The following is a 25,873-nucleotide window of genomic DNA, read 5'->3' as shown; positions in this document are numbered from 1 at the left end:
ATAATAATAAGGATTATTATTATTGTTATATAATATATAATATCACTTGATTAATGATTAAACAATGCCTAATTATATTAATTAATAATTATTCAAAATATAAAAATCTATTTTCAAATAATTTAATCAGTTACAAATAAATGATTGGTAGTGATTACAAACTGACTGGTAATTAATCTGAGTAGAAACCAAGATAGCAAAATGACGTCTTGATTTCTGAATGAGTTCCTATTTCCCAGACAGCACTCAAGTCGAAATGACTGCTTTATTACGACGTCTTTTTAAAGGCGTCCTCAAGAAGTCTTATAATGACTTCTTAAAGGTGTCATTTTTAAGAACTCTCAATTAAGAGTTCTTAAAGACTCCATAAATAAGACATCAACTTTGTGAGGTCTAAATGTATTCTTTTTTTTAATTTCTTTGAAGTCAAAATGAAGTCAAAATTAGAAGCTCCTTAAGACGTCCTGGTAAGTTCATACTGAAGTCTTCCCCGACATCATTCAAGTCGGGATGACTGCTTTACTTGGTCTTTTTGAAGGCATCCTCAAGAAGTCTTATAATGACTTCTTAAAAATGTCATTTTTAAGAACTCTTAATTAAGAGTTCTTGAAGACTCCATAAATCGTCAGTTTTATCACGTCTAAATGTATTCTTTTTTAAACTTCTTTATGAAGTCAAAATTAGGAGCCCCTTAAAGTCGTCATGGTAAATTCATACTGAAGCCTTAGTGTGAAGTCAGAAAAAAGAACTCTTTTTAAAGATGTCTTACTGAGTTCGCTAGGTGGCTCATTTGACATCTTCAGAACTTCTTAAAGACTTCTTCAAGGTGTTGATAAGACGTCCAAATCATAAATAGGAACTCATTCAGTACTCATCAAGACGTCATTTTGATATCTGGGTTATGATTTGGACGTCTCATCAACATCTTGAAGAAGTCTTTAAGAAGTTCTGAAGATGTCGAATGAGCCACCTAGCGAACTCAGTAAAACGTCTTTAAAAAGAGTTCTTTTTTCTGACTTCGCAAATAAGACTTCAGTATGAATTTACCATGACGTTTTAAGGAGCTCCTAATTTTTTCTGAAAAATGACACCTTTAAGAAGTGATTATAAGACTTCTTGAGGACGCCTTCAAAAAGACCAAGTAAAGCAGTCATTCCGACTTGAATTCTGTCTGGGAAATTATGTAGCTGAGTTAATAAAGTTTTGAAATAAACTAACCGCGAACTGATAAATTACTTTACTTAAAATTTTCAATAGTTAATAGTTAATATGAGTGTGAATGTAGCAGACATGAGACATTTTGTAAACTTTAAATAAATAAATAAGTGAATTAAAATAATAAAATTTTAAAAAATGCGCGTACTCATTTTTCATTTATCTAAATACGCATTTTTTTTATTTTTATTCTTTTTACATTTTATTTATTTATTTATCAGAAAATTTATAAAATTCCTACTTCTCAGTTACATTCACATGATCGTGGATATGCAGCAATCATCGGAGAAATTTAAAATTATTAATAGAGTAAATAATTAATAAAATAAAATTTAAAAAAAATGCGCATTTAAAAAATTTTGAAATCAATAACTGCATTTTTTATAAATATTATTTTTAAATTATTTACTCTATTTATTTATAATTTCAAATTTGTCTGAGGTCTGGTACATTCACCCTCATGATTAAAGTGAACATAAATTTAAAAAAAAAAATTTAGAGGTACCATTTGTGGCCACTGCCCCATTTTTGGACATTTGATCTTCATTTTAATTAATGAAAGTGTAAAACAAAATTTCCATTTTAATAGCGGGTTAAAAGTATTAGAACACATTTTAAAAATTAATTTTGTCATTGTGTCTTTTACAAATTACTTTATTAAAATTTTTCGTGTCCAAAACTGGGCCTAAAGTGGCGAAAAACGGTACCTCTACCCCAGTATTAGAATATTAATATAATAAAATAAAAAAAAGTAAGGAACCAGGTATAAAAATGAACATACCGCGCATCCGCAGATAATCAAGGGCACAAGACGTCTCGTGGATACGACCCTGAATATGCTCAGCTCGCAGTATGGCCACTTCTCGTTAGGTCGCTAGTCGCAACTGAATCACTGGTCGTAAGTCGCAGTGGTGATGTGACCGTATGACTTTTGACATACAACTTAATTACCAACAAACAATACCAAATACTTATAAATATTATAAATTTATTATTTAAATATAAAAACCGCCAGAATATTTTAAATTCACCAGGCTCAGGACTCTCTACCAATCCTAGTTCACTAGTACCAGTACCAGTTACAGTTCTAGCCTAAGATGGTTCGTCAATAACAACAATCATACAAACAAATAATAGCAACAGTAACAGTAACAATAACAATAACAAGTGTTGATAAATACATAATATATTAAGATCAATAACAATAATAATAAGAGGATATATTTTTTGAGCTGTGAAATGATTAAAGATATGGTAGACGATGAGGCAACTCAGGCCACAAATGATGACGCGAGTGAGTGCAAAAGACACGCGGTACAACTTGGATACTGGACTGATCCTTTTATTAATTTTTTTGTTCGTCAAACAACACGCAAACCGCCAGAAATAAATCGAGGTTATTATGCAAGAGTTAAAGGAACTGAGTATTTTATTGATAGATTTTTAAAGGTATGTTGATTTTTGTGAGTGTCAATGTAGCAGACACGACAATTTTTAAATATAAATGATCTTGAAGTCAGCAGCGAATTAGTAATTTTTGGATTTTTTTTTAAACAAATTAATTACAAAAAAAACAAAAAATAAAAATATGCACATATAGAAAATTAAAAAAACTACAGGTACAATTTTTTGAAATATCTTTTTTTTACAGTTTATTGTCTAAAAAAAAATTCAAAATTTATTAGAATCATAAATATGATACTGAATTTAGCCAACGTCTAATAATTTTTGAATTTGTTTTTAAACAATAAATTATAAAAAAAAAAATATTTGAAAAAATTGCACCTGTAGGTTTTTAAATTTTGTACATGTGCATATTTTTAGTTTTTTTTTTTGCAAGTAATTCATTTGGTGAAAAAAAAAAATCCGAAAATCGTTAATTGTCTGCTAACTTCAGGATCATTTTTTAAATTACATATAAAAAAATTAAACAATTATATTGATAAAATAAAAAAAAAATACATGCACTGATTTTAGAATTTTCTAAAAATCCATTTTTTAATTTTTTTGTTTAAAAAATTTTGTTATTTTAAAGTTTTTAAAATTGTCAAATGTCCGCCAATTTTAATGTCATGTTTTTCAAATAATTGTTAGGACCTGAAACTGACAGACAGTAAATTTTTGAATTTTTTTAAAAGCAAGAAATTTAAAAAACTGTGGATGCAATTTTTTCAAATATTGTTTTTTTTTTATAATTTATTGTTTTGAAAAGAAATAAAAAAATTGAGACGCAACAAAATAAAAATTATACACAGAAATAAATAATTTCTTGGTGCGCAAAATGTTTACTTGCATTGAGAAATTTTTTCTAGTCATAAGTAAATTTTTGTTTTAATTTCATGAGACAAAATATTTATTGCGCCAAGAAATCCCTTATTTCTGTGTAAAAAATATTTGAAAAATTCCTGCGTATGGATTTAAAAAAAATTTAGTATTTTTTATTTGTCTATTGGGAATTGAAATTTTTCAACTCCTCTTTATTGGCAGTAAAATATTTTATTGTTTCAAGAATTTATTAGTCATTTAAAAAATTTTACTTTGTACTAAAAATTGTTATTTAAAATAACGATTTTTTTATATGAGAAAAAATAAGTATACATTTTTTTGCGACAGCAAATTAGTTTTAATTTAAATAATAAGTGAAATTATTTATGATTATACTTGGGTCAATAAATTACATAGAATGTAATCGTCCTTTTTTTGCTCAGTGTATTTACATTTCTACAAATATTTAAATATTAATTTAATTATATATTAATATTGACAGCTACACATTTAATTACTATTTCTTTTCATTTATTAATTACTATTTTTTAAAAGAGTGGCAATTAAATAACTTTTTAAAAAATTAAAAAAAAAAAAAACAATTGTGCTGATGATTTTTTTTTAATGACATTTAAAATTTTTCTTTCCTTAGTGAAGTCTCGTCATTTTCAGATTTCAAATTTTACTAAATTTTTATTATTTTTTTTTATTATTAAATTAAAAAAAAAAAATCAGGACATCGCAATTATTTATTGTCGTTAGACAGATTGTAGTTTTTCATTTAATGAATAAAAAAAATACACAGATATGTATATATGCTGATAATAAGAATTTTTATCAAATTTTGACTAAATAATTTTTTTTAATTATTTTCCTTCATTACAATTTTGAATTTATTGTTTACATTTTTAAAAAAAATTAGTATTTTTAATTAAATAAAAAAAATTTTTTTAAATTATAACCGATCGTTTATAAAAAAAAATATAATAACAATAATAAAATAGTAAATAGATATATGTATAACCTCTGGTGGTTAAAATATATATATATATATATCAATATATATATATTGTATTGTATACTGGATGCTCCGGTGAATGCAGACGTACAGCTGATGAACAACGTAGAGGGGATGATACTGAATAGTGATGGAAACCTTGACCTGACCGAGGCCCTGGCCTAATTTTAAACTGTACCAGGATCTCACCTTTTATTGCGACTCATATACACACACATACAGATGTACAGACATATATATAGGTCAATGTAAAATCAATGAGCCGGGGATTTCATTTTTTATAATAAAATGTTTTTATTATTTGTTTCAAAGACGGTTGAGCTTACAGTAATGGATATATGAGTATTACATTGTACTTTTATACTTTTAAAATAATATCCTTGTTTTAACTTTTAACTTTAAGTTATTTTATTACTTTCAGTAGGGTGGTTATATTTCATATTAATAATACATTTTTTATCTCTGATTATTTGGTGCAAAGTTTTTTTATTTTAAGTTCGAGGACGTAATAATGGAAGAAAATATATAACATAATAATTAGAGTTCTTATATTTTTTACTGTTGGCAATTATTATTATTATTACTTTTTTCTTTTCAATCTTTTGCTTTGTTCAAGAATTTAATTAAATGCAGCTGCTGAAATAAATTTTTAAATATTTTTATTGTTACTATGAAATAAAAGATACATAAAATAAATTTTATTATTAATTATAATGAATTTTTTTAAATATTTAATGGGTTTTCATAATTGATAGAAATTAAATTTCAAAATTGTCAGATTTATCTGTATTTTAAACTAAAGATTAGATTCAAAAATTTTTATTTAAATTTTGGTACCTGAAGATCGGAATGTTTTTCACGCAACGAAAATTAAAAAAATTTATGTAATTTGACTGCTTTAGAGGTAGTTGGGGGTGGCTGCAATTTTCGGCAGACGTGCAAAAGATTTAAGAAATTCAGATCCAGTAGACTTTTTACTTTTTATTTATTTATTTATTTATAACGCATTTCTGCAATTTACAGTATGATATAAAATTTTAATTAGATTATTTAATACGCAAGATAGATCTTTACAAAAATAAAAAGTTTAATTACTATTAATATTTAAATAAATCATATGTTGACTTTTTGATTTCCTCCAAACTACCTCCAAAAAATTCTATTTCACCAGAGTAATTGTTGGCTGCATCAAGAAGCCTTATCCATGGGCTATTTTTAATAAATAGTTTTTTCGTAGTGGGTATATGGACTAGACGGCTATTCCTTAAGCCAAATTTCGGGACATTCAGTTCTATTTGTCTTAATAAGTCCGGCGATACAAAATAACTATTGATAATTTTAAAGAAACAACAAAGCTAGTAATACGAATGTCGCATTTGTAATCTCCATATATTAAGTGAAGTATATTGATCTATCACATTTGTTTCAACCCCATTCTTCTTGAGTAGACTTTTTATGTCGTTTTTTTATTTTCGCTCTGCAAAAAACATTTCGATCTTCAGGTATATTTTGAATTTATTGTATACAGAAACAAAGGATTTTTTAGTGCAAGAAATATTTTGCATTATGAATTGAAGACAAAAATTTTCTTAGGCCTAGAAAAATTCCGGGGCGCAAAAATTTTTTTGCCCCAAGAAAATTAATGTTATCAATTTATAATACAAAAAATTTCAGTGGGTAATTGAAAATTTTTAGGGTCAAGAAATCCTTTTTTTCGGTGTATTATTATCCATTACTTCCGGTACACTTTTCCCGTAATGTAAAGTTGGTATTTTGATATTTAGGTTAAAAAAATATTAAAATTCCTTGGAGTGTAACTAATTTGATTTATATATTTTTGCCAAAGATCAAAAGATTTTAGTTTGTGAAGTGTAAGGAATTTATAATGTTTTATATTTCTTATTTTATTTTCAATGAGTGCATAAAATATAACTTCTATATTTTTAACACTTTTTTCTTTTCTTTATTATCTCTATCAGTTTTGCAAAAATGTATAATGAAATGAAACCAATATTACTTTTGGATCGCGGTCAAATTTTATATTCACGCTTTTATAAAATAATTTTTTTTTAACTTCTAAAAATATTCAATAAATCATAAATTTTATTTAAAATAATATTTTTTACAAATAAAGATAAAAATTTAAACTTTTTTTATTTTCTTGTCCTTTCATATTTACTCAGAATTTTTTTAAAAATTATTAATTGCAATTGTTATTAAAAATTTAAATTTATAAAAAATATGAGCGTATTCCATTTAAATATACAAGTAATGTTACTATATTTAAATTTTTTATCATAACAATGTAATTGAATTATCCTTAAAAGGTACACACCCGATCTATGCATTAAATAATAAAATCAATAAAAAAACTCAATTAATTAAAAGTCAACTAGAGTGTAGTCTATGATCGCCGTTATCAATCTGTGATAATTAAAGTCAATATACTTTTTTTTTAAAGACATTACAGGAAAATTTTATGTACCTGAGTTTCATACTCACCTTCACAAGTTTTTAAAAATTCTCGTTTATTTTTTTATTGATCAAAGAAAATTTTATCTCGAATAAAACTAAAAATTCTTTTTTTTATAAGTTGACTTAATTATGAAAACGCCTGAGAGTTTATTTGCCGTAAAATTAAAAAAAATGTCCATTAAAAAAGAAAAAAAAGTGAGCTCCACTAATTAAGAGTTAAATGGTTGAATAATTTCACCAGACACCGAATACCGTCTAGGTCACTTGTATAATCCCCGGGAAAAATTACCCAGACAAAATAATTAGAATAATTGAAATTGCAACTCTTCATATTAATCTATTTAATTTTTTTTTAGTAATTAATTTTACTCTTAAGGTTAATACTAAATTATGTGTTTTTCTTATTTAGTTTCATTACACTTTGATTAATTCATTTTGATTTCAATTGGAAATATTTTTTTTTATTGTTTTTAATTCCCAAGTAAAATAAATTATTAAAGGACTTAATTTTTTAGAAACAGTAAAAATAATTGTTCGTTTTTTTTTTCCTTAATTATTGTATGTATGGGGGAGGGGGGGGGGGATTACTTAAGGAATTAATAAGTTTCCAGATTCAAATACGTTACTTTTTTTTTTTTTTTTTTTTAATGATCCTCAAAGAAAAGAGAAAAAATTACGATACTGAAGCTGACAGACGATCAACAATTTTTGGATTTTTTTTTTCAATAAATCAATTACAAAAAAAAAAAAAATATGCACGTGTAGGAAATTAAAAAAACTAAAGGTACAATTTTTTCAAATATTTTTTTTCTAATTTATTGTTTTGAAAAATAAATCCAAAAATTATTAGACGTCAGCTAATTTCAGTATCAAAAAAAAATTTACAGCTGTTAAAAATAAAAATTTGCGGGCAAATTGGGCAGCCCCCTAAAAAAAGTGAAAAAAATTTCTGGAATTTAAATTTTCTTATAAACAATTTACACATAATTTGAATACTAAGGAAGAAAAAAAAATTTTAATAGTTTTTATCATAAAACAAAAGTCATTGACATTTTTCAATTTGAAAAAATTCAAAATAATCCTCAATTATAAAAATTTACCCTACCCCCTACCCCGTTTTGTTCCTCCCTCTTTTCTAATAATTAATAAATTTATCTAATAGACTAATTAAAAATAATAATATTTTTTTTTTAAGTTATCTGGTGGTAAAGGACAAATAATAAACTTAGGAGCTGGATTCGATACACTCTACTGGCGATTAAAAGATGCAAGAAATAGTCCTCAAAATTTTGTAGAGCTCGACTTTCCCAGTGTTACTGCTAAGAAATGTTATCATATTAAAAAACATAAACAATTAATAGACAGGCTCAATACTGAAGGTATTTACTCATAACTTAATATTCAAATAATTAACTAATTAATTAATTAATAAATGAATGATACTTTTATAGACGGAGAAATAAAGTTTTCTACAACAGACCTCCATGCTGCAGATTATCACCTCATTGGAACAGATTTGAGACATATAACAGAGTTATCAAACAAATTAACACAAGCAGAAGTTGACTTTAACAGTCCAACATTATTTCTGTCTGAATGTGTTCTCGTTTATATAGATAGTAATGCAGCCTCTGTCCTTATTAAGTGGTTGGCTCAAAAGTTCCCTAATAGTCTATTTGTTAATTATGAGCAAGTCAATATGCGTGATAAGTTTGGCCAAGTTATGCTCTCTAATTTACGATGCCGTGGTTGTTTATTAGCTGGCGTTGAAGACTGCGAGTCATTAGAAACTCAACAGAGACGGTGAGTTTATTTAATTATTTATGTAAGTAATCAAATAACAGACTCAATACTCAACCACTTTTCATTAAAGTGATGAAATAACTTAAGAAAAATTGATTTTTTTTTTTTTATGATTTTATTAAGGACTTAAGTATCGAGTAGCAATAAATTATATGAGAAATAATTTTGTTGTTGTTATTAAATTATTATATAAATATTAGGGTAATTTAAAAAATAACAAATTTTTTTTTTTCTCGGAAACAGGTTCAAAAGTTTCATTTAGATAAAAAAAGACGCCTGTGAAAATTAGAGCTCTTAATATCAACATTAAGATGTTCCTCATTGCACTTTTCTATTTTCCATAAGGATAACATGGAAAAAATTTTTTTTACGACTTCTGATTTTTATAATTAGCTCACCATGCATCATAGGAATAATTGGCAGGCATATTTTTGTAGGGGATTGAATGCTCTACAAAAAAAGTTTCTTATCATTTTTTGATAAATCTATTTGTTCAAAAGTTATTTGAGGTTGAAGTCGAATTCATATTAAATTTTGAAACCTTTTTACTTTTCCGGCGAAACTATCAGACCTATAACAAAATATCATTGGACCTTTTTTGTAGACAATTTTATTCCCTAGAAGTTATTTCTAACAAAGTTTTTTCGAATTCCGCATTGTTTTCTAGTTATTTTAATTTTAATGTCAAAGCTCTTAAAATCGATCAGAAGACTATTTTTTTTATGAGCTTGACATTAAAATGAAAATAATTAGAAAACAATGCGGAATTCGAAAATACTTTATAGAAAATAACTTCTAGGGAATAAAATTGTCTACAAAAAAGGTCCCATGACATTTTGTTATAGGTCTGATAGTTTCGCCGGAAAAGTAAAAAGATCTCAAAATTTAATATGAATTCGACTTTAACCTCAAATAACTTTTGAACAAATAGATTTATCAAAAAATGATAAGAAACTTTTTTTGTAGAGCATTTTTTCCATGTTATTCTTATGGAAAATAGAAAAGTGCAATGCGGAACCTCTTAATGTTGATATTAAGAGCTCTAATTTTCACAGGCGTCTTTTTTTATCTAAATGAAACTTTTGAACCTGTTTCCAAGAAAAAAAAAAAATTGTTATTTTTTGAATCACCCTAATATAAATGTATAGATAGATAGATAGATAGATAGATAGATAGATAGATAATATATTTTATTCGACCATGAGATCTAAATCTCCTGTGGCCGTTCAAAAAACAAGATATTTACATTAGTTTTTACATAGAAAATAAAAGTATAATAATAATACAAATATAGTAATAATAAAAATAAAAAATAAAAATTTTAATAAAAATCAGTTCCATCGTCAAGTGCTCTTAATTTGAGCTTTCTATTTCGAAAAAATAAGTATATACAGCACTACGAAATTCTATGAATGTCGGGAGAGATGTAAGGCTCGGAGGTAGTGTATTCCAGACACGAATTGCAGATACAATAAATGATTTATCATAAAAAGCAAGATGACTGGTAGGTAGGCGTAAATAGTCCTGCCTTACATCCCCCCTACATATATAAAGATATATGTCATATAAAAATTTATCAACATAAATTTTAAATCAGGATATTGGGTCTGTTATCTTACGAATTAATTATAATTAAATAATTAAATAATTTAAAAATTTCTAGTTTTACAATAAACGGATGGGAAGGGTCAAGCGCATGGACAATGGTAGAAATTTACGATTCACTCCCAGAATCTGAGAGAATGAGAATCGAACGAATTGAAATGTTAGACGAGAGAGAATTATTGACACAATTATTGCAACATTATTGTATCGCTATTGCCTGGAATGGTCCGATGTTTAAAAATATTGCAATAGCCCAAGTTTAATTACGGCTATAACTTAAAAGTATATTATTAATTAATAAAATAATTAATTAATAATAATAATTATAATGATAACACGCCACAACGTTACTCCAGGTAAATGAAAAAATAAAAGAAAAAAAAATAATAAGTATAAAAGGATGTAATGAAATAATTTTCATTGTCAGGTACGTGAAAATTTATTTCGTCAGCTTTTATTGTTGTCATCGTGATAAAAAAAATGATAAATAAACTCGTTGAATTTTTTCGAGGATAAATTTTTAAAAAATGATAAAGTTTATTTAGACTGATCAATTATTGAAAAATTAATATCATAGATAAACTAAAATTAATTATCAGTACTGACAATTAAAGTTTTTAATTGCTAATTATATAATAATAATTGTTATTATTATTAATACACAGAAAAAAAGGATTTCGTGACGCAAGAAAAATTTTTCATTGAGAAACGAAAGCAAAAATTTTCTTAGGACTAAAAAAAATTATGATCCTGAAGCTAACGGACAATTAAAAATTTTTTGATTTTTTTTTTTAAAAGATTAATTGCCAAAAAATAAAACATAGCACAACCTCTCCGCTTCGCTTCCGAGGCGTGCAATAAAAAAATGCACATGTAGAAAATTTAAAAAACTATGGGTGCAATTTTTTCAAATATTTTTTTTTTATAATTTATTGGTTAAAAAATAATCCAAAAATTGTTGGACGTCTGCGAACTTATGGTACTGAAATTAGCCGACGTCTAATAATTTTTGAATTTTTTTTTAAACGATAAATTATTTTAAAAAAAATATTTGAAAAATTGCACTTGTAGTTTTCAAAATTTTCTACATGTGCATATTTTTATTTTCTATTTTTTTGTACTTGGTTTTTAAAAAAAAAATCCAGAAATTGTTAATTGTCTGTCAACTTCAGGTTCATGCGAAATTCAGTATCATAAAAAATTTCTTGCTCTAAGCAAATTTTTGCTGTCAATTCGTAATGCGAAAAATTTCTGAGGACAAGTAAAAATTTTTATCGTCAAGAAATCCTTTTTTTTCTGTGTATAAATTTTTGATTCTTGATATAGTTTAATCTTTGTACTACTTATACCTCGGAATGGATTTTTTTCTGTGATTTTATAGTGATTCCAGTGGATAAATATTTATATTTAAAAGTATTTTAAATAATTATTCTCGGTTAAGATGAGAAAAAGTTTTTTATAATTATAAAATAGGTTTTTTTTTGTTTTCTCAATTAAAAAAAATTTTTTTTTTATTTAGAATTGTTGTGAAATAAAATTTTACACTTGGAGGCGACTGTGAGTTGTATTTAAAAAATAATTGTTAGTATAAATCATTTTCCTTAAATTTCATTATTTTAGTAACGTTGAAATTTTTTTTTCTTTTTGCATTGAATTGATTTTATTTTTATTTCCTACTCGGTTTGAATTTTATAAAATTTTTAAAATATTTAACAATCAAAGTAACAGAAAGTAAAAATAATTAACAATACTGATATTTATAAACTCGTTAATACTTTTAATAAATTTTTTTTTGTAGAAGTAATTACAGAAAATTAAAAATAAAAATAGAAATTAATCAAAGGAAATAAAATTTCAAAAATTTCATCCTCGAGTGCGTTAATTAGCAGTAGGAATTTGTAATAACAATAAATTTTTAATTACTTCTGACAATCGGCCTTTTTAGTTAAAACTCTTTATTATTTTTTTTCAATCTAATTAATAACAATTTTATAATTAATTTATTGCTTGATAGCTCATTAATTATTGATAGATTTTTAAAAAATTTTTATCGTACTATTAAAAGTATTTTCATAAATAAAACTAAACTTCACGGAAGGTTTGACTGCGATTTATCAAGTCTTTAAACTGATTATTTAATTAACAACTTTCAGTCATAATAAAAAATAATCATAATTCTGTTTACTTAAAAATTACCGCATAAGATAAGAAATTCATTGAAAATGAATAAAAATAAATATTAATCAATCATGAGACTTACACTTCATAAAATGGATAATCAGGGTCGTGGATTTACTCAACGTAAAAAAAAACAACTTAATATTTATCTAAAAAATTATAAAATTTTGGCTTGGATTAATTATTAAAAATTATTCGTCTAATTTCCCGCTTATTTTTGGTCAACATTTTTTTGAATTTTCAATTTCTCAATTACAAAAAAAGTTATCAATTTTCTATATCAAAAAATTCCCGCGCAGAAAACTTTCGGCGCTTTTTTTTTAAATTCTCTCGTATAATAAATTAATTTGCTGCCTTAAATAATTTTTTAATTTAAAAATATTTTTGCGCCACCGGTTCTACGGCTCAGCTTTCAAAATTTTTTTTTTTACACTAAAATATTTTTTTTTAAATTTCTGCCCATAAGCTTTGAATTTTTTAAAAATTTACACGCATACAGTAATTTTTTTTTTTTACTGAGTATAAAAATGATTCAAAAAAAAATTATGGCCAAAAATAAACGAAGCCACAAATTTAAAAAAAAAATAAATTTTATGTTACGCTACCAGATAAAACTTAATGTAATAAATAATTATCTGTAACAAGTTAAATGTTTGAACGTTGTCTGAAATGCTTATCCTTGAACCTAGTCGCTGAAAAAAAAAAAAAAAAAAAAATTTGAATAAAAATATGTATATTTTGCTGTTAAAAGTATTTAAAAAATAAATACCTGGAGTAACATATATATTAATTAAATGAAAAAAAAAAAAAAAGAAATGATATATTTTTCTGAATAAAAAGAAATAAATTGTACGTCGAATATAATCGCAGTGTCTAAAAATAATCATCTCATAAACTATCAATTGTATTTTTCGATGTGCTAAGACTGTTTTTTATTTAATACATAAATTTTACTTGTCAATAATTAATGCGCAAGTTTTTATTATGTAGATAAATAATTTTGATTAATATAAATATATATATATTGAATAATTTATTATGATGAAAGAAAAGTGCGCAGTCGCTCAAAAATTGTCCAGCCAAATCAATCAGTTTCACTAATGAGTAAATTAAATGATTAGTAAATGGATTATAAAAACTTAAATTAAAAGTAAAAAAAAAATTCAATTTATCAACGAATTAGCACATGCATATTTTTTATTGTAATGCACCAAAGATTACACGAGCTGTCTGCCAACACTATTTTATTCTTGTTAAATAAAACGAATACGATTTAAATTTAATATAAAAAAATACTAATTAATTAGAAGGTTAATTGATTGTAATTTTTATTAATGAGTTTAATTATTTCTCGATTAATATATCAGCTGAATATTTTAAATCTTTTTTTTTTTATTTTATTTATTAATATATATGTTTTAAAGTCATCTTTTGATAAATTGATCCGTCAGTTTTTTTATAATCCGTGTAAAAGAAGTTTTTGAAAAATCGTTATTTTTTAAAAATTTAAAAAAGTGACACAACGACGAACTTTTTTTAAACGTTTTCTAAACTTGAAAATCCAAGAAAAAAGTCAGTAAGGTAAAAGCCCCTATACCCGCTCACTTTTTATTCGAGTGAGATTAAATCACTCAATATAAATTAATAAATAAAATGAAAAACCAGATTTTTTTTATAGTTATTTTTTGAAGTTTCGAGTATTAGAATAAAATTTAAGTTTGAAGAATAATTTTGATAATTTATTATTATTCATTTTTTAAATAAGGTCCTTGAGTGTACCCATAGTCGCTCATTAAAAGTTGTCATGTACCATTACTCGATCAACACATGGCCCTATAGTCGCTCAAAGACAATATCAATTAAACTATGATAAGTTTATTGATTTGGACAAATAATTTATAAATTATACAACTTTATTCTTTCATAATATAAAATTTCATGAATTTTAAAAATGTATTTAATAAGATATAGTTATAACAATTCTTAAAAAATTTGACGTAGCCTAAATTTAATCTAACGAATGAACGTTAAAGTAAAAAATGCCCGGCTGAGCGCGATTTTGCAAACAGTCATTTAATTTAAATTTATAATCTATTATAGAATAATTTGATACATGATATTTTAATATATTTAGGTTCACAAATAATTATTTATCAGTAATAATATTTTTAGTTGTAATTTTTTTTTTATAAAAATCATAAAAAAAACGCATTAAACAGTTAAAGTGAGCGACTAATGGTACTGAGCAGGTATAGGGGCTTTTACCTTAAATGTCCTAATATTTTTAAGGTATACTAGAAAAAAACAGAACAAACATTCAAAAATTGTTGAAAACTAACTTTTTCTGAACGTATTTTCCACTGGAAAAAATAATGGAACCGAGAACTTTTAATGGAGAGTCAGAAAAGTTTATACCAGAGTTGAAAAACGTTAATTTATAGTATTAACCCTGTGTATGTATACTGGGTCTTTGAAGGAACAGTCGATTTTTCAAAAAATTCCAATTTTGTTATCAACAATTTTGAAGTTATGACTTTGGCAACTTCTAGTCCATGTACTAGACACTTCAAGAAGTGATCCAGATTTTTTTTCAGATTTTTTGAAAACCTAGAAACTTTGAAAACTTGACTATTTCCTAAAAGACCTAGTGCACATACCGTGTCTCGAAAAATTTAGTCTATATACCCAGGGTAAAGTCAGTTACTTTTTTTTTTTTGTATTTTCCGAAGTTTAAAAATTGTTTAAAAAAAGTGTCATTGTGTCACATGGGAAAATAGAAAAACAAATTCTGTAAATATGTAAAATATTTAAAATAATTTCATTTTATCTTTTTTTTCTGCTCTGCTGGCCTTTTTCTAGAGCAAATTATTTTTTAAGTGACGTTTGTAAGAGGAAATTTTAATTTCCTGTTTTAATGTCACTGCTAGATTAATTTTTTTCATTCTTTAATTAGAAATTTATTGATCCACAAGAAGTTTTCACAATAATTTTTTTTTTTTTTTTAATCATAAACATAAATCAGTGCAGGGAATTTTGTTTTTTAATTGCAAGAGAAAAATTGTAGGGAGAATTTATGAAAATTTAAAAATCAAAGCGAGTAAAAAAAATATAATTCCCAAAAACTAAAAATCAGCACTTGGATTTTAAATATTCTGTGGTTTTCATATATTATTTTTTGTTGACCTTTTGACCGAAAGTTTTCCTCAATACTAATTAATTATTAAACTATTTAATAATTAATTTTTGCTCCTAAATAACTAACTCACTCTCGTTAATTAAAAACTCTTCTAGTAACGTAATAAAAACTTTTAAATTAAAAGTTAAATATTCAGCTGATAAAATTACTATAAATTTTTAAATATTTTTTCTCAACAATTTAATTATTTCCACTAATTATAAATTTTATTTTATAATTCTGCTTCCCGATAATTTATATTTCAGTACAACAGTCAGTGTTGACATAAAATTAAAAAAATAAAACTTTTATCACCTCCATTAATTTAAAAATAAAATTGCTATTAATAATTTTATTTTATTTAAAAAAATAATAAATTTATTGAAGTAATTTTAGTCATGTGCTTCCATTTAAAATTATTTTAAAAAATAATAAAAATAATCAAAGATAATTTATCTTAATAAATAAATAAAATTAAAAAAAATTAACTCAGTAAATAAATTTGAAAAAATCATAAATTGCTTAATTATTTAGTTGCAATTAAATAAATTACTTTGAGATTAGATAAAAAAAAAAATTTGTTACAATTTGAAATCTTAATGAGTGAGTTTTTAATGAATAATTAATTAATTAATAACTACTAATTACTTTCTTATAATAATTAGTAATAATATTTATAAAAACAAAACTTAATAAACATAAAAAAACAAGATATTTTATGTTTAAGTCTTTCGAAGATCATGTACAGTCCGATTGATAAATAAATTATTTTATTATGTGAGTAAAATAATAAATGGCTGTAAATTTAAGTAGAAAATTTATTTTTTTACTATACCAAATTTTTATTTATATATATACAGTAATTCAATATTCATTTTAATTTATAAAAATTGCATTGTTTATTAATACCAATAACATTTTATTTAAATATACAGAAAAAAATATTCCCTTGGCGCCAAAAATATTTTGAATTATGAATTGGAAGCAAAAATTTTTTTTTGCCTCAGGAAGAGTTTTTCTCGCTTAAAAAAAATTTTTGCTTTCAATTCACACTGAAAAAATTTCTACGGGTGTGAATGCAGCAGACGTCAGACAAATTTAAAATTATAAATAAATGAATCGTGTATTTAAGAAACTCTATAAGTCATGTTTTTTACGAAATTGGGTTTTTTGAATTTTTGGGTTCTTTGGATGTCCCTCCATAGAAATCAATAAAAATATGCATCAAATCAGCGTTTAAAAAAAAATTAACGGGTTGACAGCAATTTCATTTAATTGTTAAACCCCATAAGTCAATGACTTAAATAAACATATGCAGTTTTAGTTTTACAGAAATAATTTTTTTTTTTTTATTTAAAATTCGCACTTTTTTGGGAAATTAATTTCAAATATTGTTTCAATTGTTGACTGTTATATGACTAATTAAAATATTTAAATTAATTATAATTTTTTGTAATTTCTGAGTTTCAGAGTTCAAATACATATTTAATTCTTCATTAGAAGAGTGAAAACATTTAAAAAAACAATGATTTTATAACTCTTTTTTCCGTTTGGTTGAGAAACCCCATAAGTCAATCAACTTTAAATAATTTTTTTAAGTAGTTTCAGTTAAAAAATTAAATTTTTCTTGTTGGAATCTTTTTCAAAGACGCTAACTTTATTGTATTCAATTATTTATTTATTATTTTAATGTCAAGTTTTTCCAAAAAAATGTTTTTTGTGTTTCCTGAAAAATTTTGTTTTCTCGACTTATGGGGTTTCTCAAATAAACGATTCAAATAGAGTAAAAATAAAGAAAATTATATTCATAAAAAATGCACTTATGAATTTCAAAATTTTTTAAATGCGCATTTTTTTAAATTTTATTTTACTTATTATTTACTCTATTTATTAATAATTCAAAATTCGTCTGATGTCTGCTACATTCACACTCATAAATTTCTTGGGTCAAGTAAAAATTTTCTTGGGTCAAGTGAAACTTTTTCGCGCCAAGGAATTATTTTTTTTTCTGTGAATAAAATTTTTATAAAAAAATAATTAACATTTTGGAAGGCATCAATAGGCACATTTTTAAATAATTTTTAACGTCGTATTTAATCTCTTTAGTCTTCTCTCAACTTCATATAATTAATAGATATTATTTTTCGATAATTTATGAAAAATAATAATAATAAATAATGTAATTATTTAAATATTTATTTAAAAACCCAATGGTGTATTTTGTGCGCATTCACCACTCTCACATACATTTCTTGATATATGTTTCAACTGATTGAATGTATCCAAATATTTATCGGATTTAACAACTTTTAAGTTGTACGCTGTACGACTTGCCGCCTAAATAATAATAATAAAATTCATTAATTATGTATTTTGTTTAATTTATTGTTTTTTAAATATTCCTATTCAAATTATTGCTCAATTGCTCAGACTTTTTTTATAGACAGCCCACTTACACTTGAAATATTTTGGTAAATTTTAATTTGTAATGACTTCGTAATCATAAATATTAAATGGGGGCCATTTATAAAATACGTCACGCAAAATTTTACCTTTTTAGACCCCCCTTCGTTATATTTTCTGCGATCCCCCTATCAATATATACATAGAAATATTCATATACTTAAAAAAATGAAACGAATGACTTTCTATCGTAACAAAAAATTTTAAAAACCGAGAGAACAATTTGTAAAATTGTTCAATGAACTGCGAATGTTACTTTTCCGTAGACCCCTGACTCCCCTTGTCACATGAGCGACACCCCTCCCTTCTCCAAAAGTGCGAAGGTATTTTATCAACGGTCCCATGTATGACTTGGGAAAAATGAGCATTTTTAATAGGAATATTTAGTGAATTAACAATAAATAATTATTACCTCAGTGCACCAAACTTTAGTCATTATTGATTCATGTTCAGCGCTTGGTATTTTGTCATTCAATGATTTACTAGCTCGACTCAATACCACAACTGATGTGTAGGTATCAATAGCTGCTTGTGCTAGTCTGTTCAATACAAATTGTTCATTAACAATCCCACGTCCGTATTTTATTAAAAGTCCTTCTACAGTTTGTCCAAATGATTCAATACTCTATATTAATTAATAAACAAAAAATAATTATTTATCAAACAGAAGTTTTAAAAAAATTGTAATCTAAAGCAGGGTTGCAAATAGCGCATTAAATTTATAATTGCATTAGTGTTTCAATTAAATTTTTTTTTATATTTCATAATCCAGAAACAACAAATTAAAAATTATTTTTTAATTTTTAATCCAACATTTTTGAATTAAAAATTCAATTTCAAATTTTCAATTCGGAAAACCAGATTAACAAATTTCTTTCTAATCTCTAATTCCATATTTAATAATTGAAAAGTAAATAAAAATTTTTAATTAGCCATAGCTAAAGGGGATTAAAAAATTATATTCTGTTTTTTAACTTTCTATTTTCTAATCAAAAATTAAATAAAAAATTTTTAATTTCGAACATCATATTAGTGTTGTTTTAATTTTAAATTTTCTGTTTACACTGAAAATTATTCAAAAAATTTAATTTTTAAATGTCTCAACTATGAATAATCTTTTTATTTCAAATTCTATTATATCTGACGATCAAGAGTCACCTTCAAGTTTAAAATTATTTAAACTTGATGGTCAAGTAAAACAGTATTCTTTTCTGTTATAAATGCTGTCAAATTTTTTGTCTTGATTACTTATCTGATTGCGTACCGTATCTGAATTAAAAAGTAATTTTCAATTTTTAATCCCACGTGTCTGAATTAGAATTAATTTTTAGAATTTTAAACCCACGTGTCAATTTAAAAACTAATTTTTAAATTTTTAATTTCACTTGTCTGATTGAAAATTAGTTTTTCGATCTTTAATCCCACGTGTGTACATTTAAATTTATTTTTCAATTTTGAATCCCACGTCTCTGGATTAAAATTAATTTTTCAATTTTTTAATTCAAGTTGTTGAATTAAAAATTAATTTCGTAATTTTAATCGATATAACTTCAATTACGGATTAAAAATTAAATTTTTAATTGCAAATATTTTCATTAAAAAATTTGCAACCCTGATCTAAAGACCAATATTAAACTCATTAGATCTATTGATATTAACATCGATCTAGAATTTTGAATAATGAGATTGTCAATCTTAGATTCCGTTGGATCTCAACTATTTCCCGGGTCAAAAAATTTAATCTGTTTTAGATGAAACAAAAATTTCGTTATTTCTATTCAATTTTACGTTTTATTTTTACTTAATTAATATGAAAAATTTAATCGATTTTTACCCGTACTAGATAAAATTTTTTGACTCGGGTTTTTTTTTCCACCTGTAAGGTAAGAGACCCAATACCTGATCAGAGAATTAGGACTGGTATTTATTAAATTTGACTAAATACAGTTGTACAAATACTTGAGTGATCGGGTACTAGGTCTCTTACTCGATAGTAAAAACAAAATGAAAATATATTTACTTTGCTGGTTAAATTAGCACTTTCAGCAAGAGAAGGATGCAATAAATGAGCGAAATTAGGAGCTGATCCTAATCCAACAGCTTTGGTAGCACGTTTAGCAGCTTCTTCGAAAATTAATCCTAAATTGGCGGCAGGATTTTTGAAAGCTTTTTGTAATTCTTGTAAATGTCCTCCCGCGTACTGTATACCAGTGAGTGCTATGAATAATCGTAAAATGTCGTTTGTTCCTTCGAAAATTCGGAAAATACGTATGTCACGCATTACACGTTCCAATCCGGTGCCTTTCATGTAACCCATTCCTCCGAGAATTTGAATAGCTTCATCACACACAAACCACGCTGATTCAGAAGCGAATACCTATTTATTTTTAAATCAATTGATGTATAAAGTTAAGTTAATTTACTCTGAAAAAAGTATATTCTTGATCGAAGAAATTAATTTATTGCAAATTTGTAATTAAGTTATTTTTTGGCTAAAAGAATTATTATAAATTGTTGCAATCTTAACTGTATAACTTCCGTTTTTTCTACAGTTTTTATTCTTTACATATTTTACATTACATAGTCTTTAGGTTACGTTGCAAGCAATTTAAAGCCCTATTTTCTTTGGGTAAATATTTTATATATATTTCTAATAAACTATTCTAAACTTTTTCGGACTATGTTTCCTGGCCATCTTTTTTCTTTTTCTCTTCCATATATATCATTATTAGCTATCTGTTCCTATTTCTGTTTCCATATTTTCTTTTGCAATCACGGAGTGTTTTTTAGTAGGCAAGATTGCAGATAGGTGACAGTCTGGCGGCTATATGGAACGAATCCCACAGGTCAATGCATGCGAAAAATAATTTATTTGATCTCTGTGGGATTCAAACCTGAGCCTGGCTAGTACTTGAATTCGCCCTGATTAAAAATAATCATTGAAAAGGATTGAAAATTATTTCAATTTTTTTCAATCCCACGGAGGTTTTGGAAAGTATTGAATGGAATTGAAATTTCGATCATTTGAATACTTTCTAATTCTTAAAATGGAATTCAAAAGGATTGAAAAGAATTCAATCTTTCATCAATTCAATACCTTCCAATATGGTATTATTTTGGTATTGAGAAAGATTCAGAAAGATTCAAAAATATCAATTCATTTGAATCTTTTCCAAATCTTCAGAAGTTTAGAAATTCTTGTATTATTTTGGGATTGAAAAGTATTAATTTTATGTCCAAATGAAAACCTTGGGATATAGAAAGTATTCAAAAGTATTCAATTCTCATCTTTTTCAATACTTTTCAATGAATATTTTTAATCAGGGCGAAGATAAGAGTGTTATCCACTCGACCACAAGTACTGGTTCAAAGGAATTACTAAATTTCTTGTAGTACTAGACCCCGTAGGCCAACTCTCAAACTCCCCTCTGTTTTCGAGCTCTTAGAGCTCATCTTATTCGTCAGTATTCGTAAATTTGTGAGCTCAAAAATCGCTTGGACCAAAAAAAATAAAAATTCCCTGAAAAAAGTAATTTATGTCTGACAATAACTTGGAACGAATCGACTGACTTGCACGTCACTTTGCGGCAATCAAAAGGACTTTGAGATTTAGCTTTGATTGAATTTTTGAAAAATTGTCCGAGCGATTTACAAATTATGCAGCAGAAACTTAAAAAAAATTTTCTTTTTGTTTTGATTTTCCAAATTACTTGAAAACTACTCGGCTGATCCACTTATAAATCTATTAAACTTTAACTCTTAATGCGTTCTTTCGGTTACCGCGACGAATTTTCAAATCAGCTGATTTGTTCTTAAAATATCGTACCACAAAAATGAGCTTACACAGACACAAACATGCGTGTCCATCTTATACTAGTCAGAATAGCTTCCGAGGATCTCAAAACCTCAAGATCTGATAAAAACCCGACTTTCAAAAATCCGTCTGAAACCAATAACTTCCATTTTTTGAAAATTTTCAGTTTTCATGGCGGGAATTTCAAAATTGTAATTTCTTTAGTAAGAAAACAAATATAGAGTTATGTGGGGCAAATATGCGCAGTGGGTAAGAGTGCGCAAACTCATGCATTTCAGTCCGAAATGAATGAGTTTGCGCACACTTGCCCCACATGACTTTATTATTTAAAATTTTCAATAGATTAAATTCTTAGATCAAGAATAAATTTTTAAAAATAAAATATCAACCTTTGAAATAGCGGCTTCTAATTGATATTCCTGACTGCCTAAATCCATGTTACCCGAAACCATGTATGCCAATGATTGCGTAACATATTGAAGCATTGACATTCGCGCTATTTTTTCTTGTATTGCACCAAATTGGTTTATAGTTTTACCAAATTGCACACGTTGATTGGCATGTTCAACAGCTTTTTTAATACACGCCTGCATTGTACCAGACAATGCTGCCGCCATACCAAACCTGCCATTATTCAAAATATTCATTGCAACTTTGAAACCTTGACCTTCACCGACCAGTACATTTTCAGCTGGTACTTTAACGTCTTCAAAGTAAACTTCGGCTGTGTTACTGCATTTAATACCCATTTTATCTTCGGGTGGGCCACTTGTCACACCTTCAAATTTCCGATCGACAATGAAAGCCGTTACTTTTTCAGTAGTTTCCCCTGTTACTGGATCCTTCATCGGGACTTTTGCAAAAACGGTAAAAATGTTCGCTATACCGCCATTGGAAATCCAAATTTTACTTCCGTTCATTACGTAGTGAGTACCGTCAGCAGATTTGACAGCGCGGGTTTTGACGGCTGATGCATCAGATCCAAAACTTGGTTCTGTTAATGCGAATGCTGCGTACTCGCCATTAGAAACACGGGTCAGATATTTTTCTTTTTGTTCCGGTGTTCCGTACAGTAAAATTCCCTAGTAATTTAATTAAATATTTTTTATTAATCATAAATTAATTAATTAAATGATGATTTGTGTGGATTAATGATCAGGGTAGTGTTCTAATACGATATAAGTTTAGAAAAATTGAACGTCATATTTTATAAATTAATTTTGTCAATAAAAATAATTAAGATCTAATTTTTTTTTTTTTTTTTCAATAATTTTTAATGATTTTTTTCAAATAAAAAATTAAATGAAAACACGTTTGAACAAATATTTACTTAAATATTTTTTTTGTCATTAAATTTAATGAGAATTATAAATATATCATATAAAATAAATATAACGATAATAAAAAATCATTTGATATCAATATCAATTTATAATGACGTTTCATTTTGTAATCACAAAAAAAATAGTTGATTTCTATTTCATAATTAAATATTATTTATAATCTGTATTATTAAATATTTAACAACAAAAATAATACCAGTAATTATTCATTAGCTTATTTAAATTTAAAATTTTATCATGTACGCAAAAAAAAACAAACTAAGTATTTTTCAAGATCAAATTCCATTGTTATGCAAGTGAATTATTAACAAAAGTAAACAATTAATTTGATTAAAATTTAATACACAGATAAGGGAGATGATTTTTAAATTTTATATAAGTGTTACTTACCTTGAATCCAATACTTTGATGTGCACCTAATACTATACCAAGACCTAAATCATTTTGGCCCACTATCTCTACTAATCTTGCATATTGAGTATTATTTAAACCAATACCGCCGTATTGTTCTGGTATTTGAATTGAAAATGCTCCTAAATCCCATAATACTTGTAATGTTTTTTCATCAACTTTTGCTGTATTGTCATTTTTAACTGGGTCATTAACTTCCTAAATTAAAATTTTATTTAATAATAATAATAATAACAATAAAATTATTATTATTAATAATAATAATAATAATAATAATAACGAGCAACCTGCAATCACTACGTGACTGCCTAAATATCACTACTAAATTTATAAAATACGCAGAAAAAAAGGACTTCTTGCCACACAAAATTTTAATTTGCACCAAGAAATTTTATGCATTATCAATTAAATACAAAAATTGTCTTGGGGCGGGAAAAGATTTTTTTAATCAAGAAATAATTCCTTGCACCAAGTAATTTTTTCTAGTTCTAAATAAATTTTTGTTTTCAATTCACAATGCAAAAAATTTACTGGGGTAAGTAAAAATTTTCTTCAGGCGAGTAAACATTTTTTGTGTCAATGAATCCTTTTTTTTTCTACGCACACTTTTTTGGCTTTGAGAAGCTTCCGAAAACCAAAAGGGAGTATAAAAGTCTGTCATTTTGAAATAAGTAACGCGATATAAATAATATAGATATATATTCAGTGACATTCAGTCATATTTAGTGACAGAATAATTAAAGTATTAATTTATTTAAAGAAAATGAATACGATCGTCTTTTTTCTCGCGTAGTTTAAATGTAATTCGAATGATATAGATAAATTTATTTGTCTCAATACTTGGCAATTCAAAAGAGTTTAAAGTATGAAAAGGCACAAATTCAAGTCAAGACCTATCTAATGATACCAATTTCAATAACATTAACTAATTCTATCATATAGATATAGCGGGAAAAAAATTTTCCTTATTCTCTTAATAATATAGATAGATAATAATAATAATAATAATTACCATAAAAAAATTAGAAAAAGGATCAATAAGCATTTTCAATGTTTCCGATTGATCTTGATTTAACGGTTTTGGAAATGGAATAACTTGATCTAATTGTAATTGACCTCGAAACATATTCATAGTAAACGATTGTGATTCTTTTTTTTCCTTTGTTTCGGGTTTTTCTAATTTTGCAGCTGTTTGTGTTGCTAAACATCTAATTTAAATAAAGAACATTAACTTATTTAATTAATAATTCTAATTATTATTCTTAATTAAGAAAAAAAAGAAATTTTTTATTACTAAAAATGATAAATTTTAAAAAATGAATAAACAAACCTTGTATTCAATTGAACAAATTTATTAAATTGTTTTGGAGCCTGTAAAATAATTCTTGACACAGTTAACATTGTTACGTTTTGTATTTATAATAATTTGGCACTGAAAAGTATGTCGCAATATATTTATTATAAAAAATATATGAAATTGAAAATAGAAATATACTTGTTGCAAGTCAGATTATGACTGAAATAAAATAGTAATTTTGAATACTGTATATGTTGTGTATTGTAAACTAGACACTTTAAAGTGGACTTTGATCCAGCTGTTGCACTAAAAAAAGTCTGTGACGTAGAATGACAGACTGTTTTTATTTTATTTACTGTTTTTTGTTTTTGTTTTGTTTATTTGTTGAATTGAACATTTACTTTGTTAGCAGTCGATTGGATATCATTCGATGCTAAGTAAGTTCAAAAAGTACAATTTTGATGACAACTATTTAAAAGGTGGCGCTTTTACTGCGCAATAGGTTCGTGCGCATCGGAATTCAATGCCGCTTAAATTTAAATTTTCATTGTTTGGTTTGAAACTAGAAATGTAGGGCAGAAAAATTGCCTGAACAATTTTTAAAAAATTGACGTCAATTGATCAGCGTAAAATTGACGGTCGTCATTTGAATTTAATTGCGATTGCCGCGCAAATGTGATTTATCTAGAAAACTGTTTATAAAAAACGGATCAAAAAATTTTTTAATGTCAATTCACATCTAAATCGTACTAAAGAAAATTTTTTAGTGATGTCAAATTATACAACTTGCGGTTTACTTACAATTAAAAGT

General features: G+C 25.5%; 2 protein-coding genes across 3 annotated transcripts; one reads left to right on the top strand and one right to left on the bottom strand.

The window, feature by feature from the left end:
• The first annotated feature begins 2,103 nt into the window (after nucleotides 1-2,103).
• On the top strand, nucleotides 2,104-15,561 carry LOC130672409 (leucine carboxyl methyltransferase 1). Of its 2 annotated transcripts, XM_057476984.1 has the most exons (5): nucleotides 2,104-2,315; nucleotides 2,410-2,664; nucleotides 8,169-8,352; nucleotides 8,425-8,776; nucleotides 10,440-15,561. In XM_057476984.1, the coding sequence occupies exons 1-5, from the start codon at nucleotides 2,313-2,315 to the stop codon at nucleotides 10,642-10,644; spliced, it is 999 nt and encodes a 332-aa protein (XP_057332967.1). In that variant the 5' UTR covers nucleotides 2,104-2,312; the 3' UTR covers nucleotides 10,645-15,561. The 2 variants fall into 2 exon arrangements, with proteins under 2 accessions (XP_057332967.1, XP_057332968.1); XM_057476985.1 differs by having other exon boundaries at nucleotides 2,104-2,664.
• A 973-nt stretch (nucleotides 15,562-16,534) lies between these two features.
• Nucleotides 16,535-25,358, bottom strand: LOC130671306 (very long-chain specific acyl-CoA dehydrogenase, mitochondrial). The gene is made up of 7 exons (XM_057475113.1): nucleotides 25,096-25,358; nucleotides 24,778-24,973; nucleotides 23,745-23,963; nucleotides 22,401-23,093; nucleotides 20,218-20,574; nucleotides 18,610-18,822; nucleotides 16,535-18,071 (listed from the first exon to the last, which is right to left on the bottom strand). Exons 1-7 carry the CDS (start codon nucleotides 25,164-25,166, stop codon nucleotides 17,934-17,936), a joined length of 1,887 nt encoding a protein of 628 aa, XP_057331096.1. The 5' UTR covers nucleotides 25,167-25,358; the 3' UTR covers nucleotides 16,535-17,933.
• Between the last annotated feature and the right edge of the window lie 515 nt (nucleotides 25,359-25,873).

This window comes from Microplitis mediator, chromosome 7 (assembly GCF_029852145.1).
Source record: "Microplitis mediator isolate UGA2020A chromosome 7, iyMicMedi2.1, whole genome shotgun sequence".
Taxonomy (NCBI): domain Eukaryota; kingdom Metazoa; phylum Arthropoda; class Insecta; order Hymenoptera; family Braconidae; genus Microplitis; species Microplitis mediator.
This window is presented reverse-complemented; position numbering and strand designations above follow the sequence as displayed.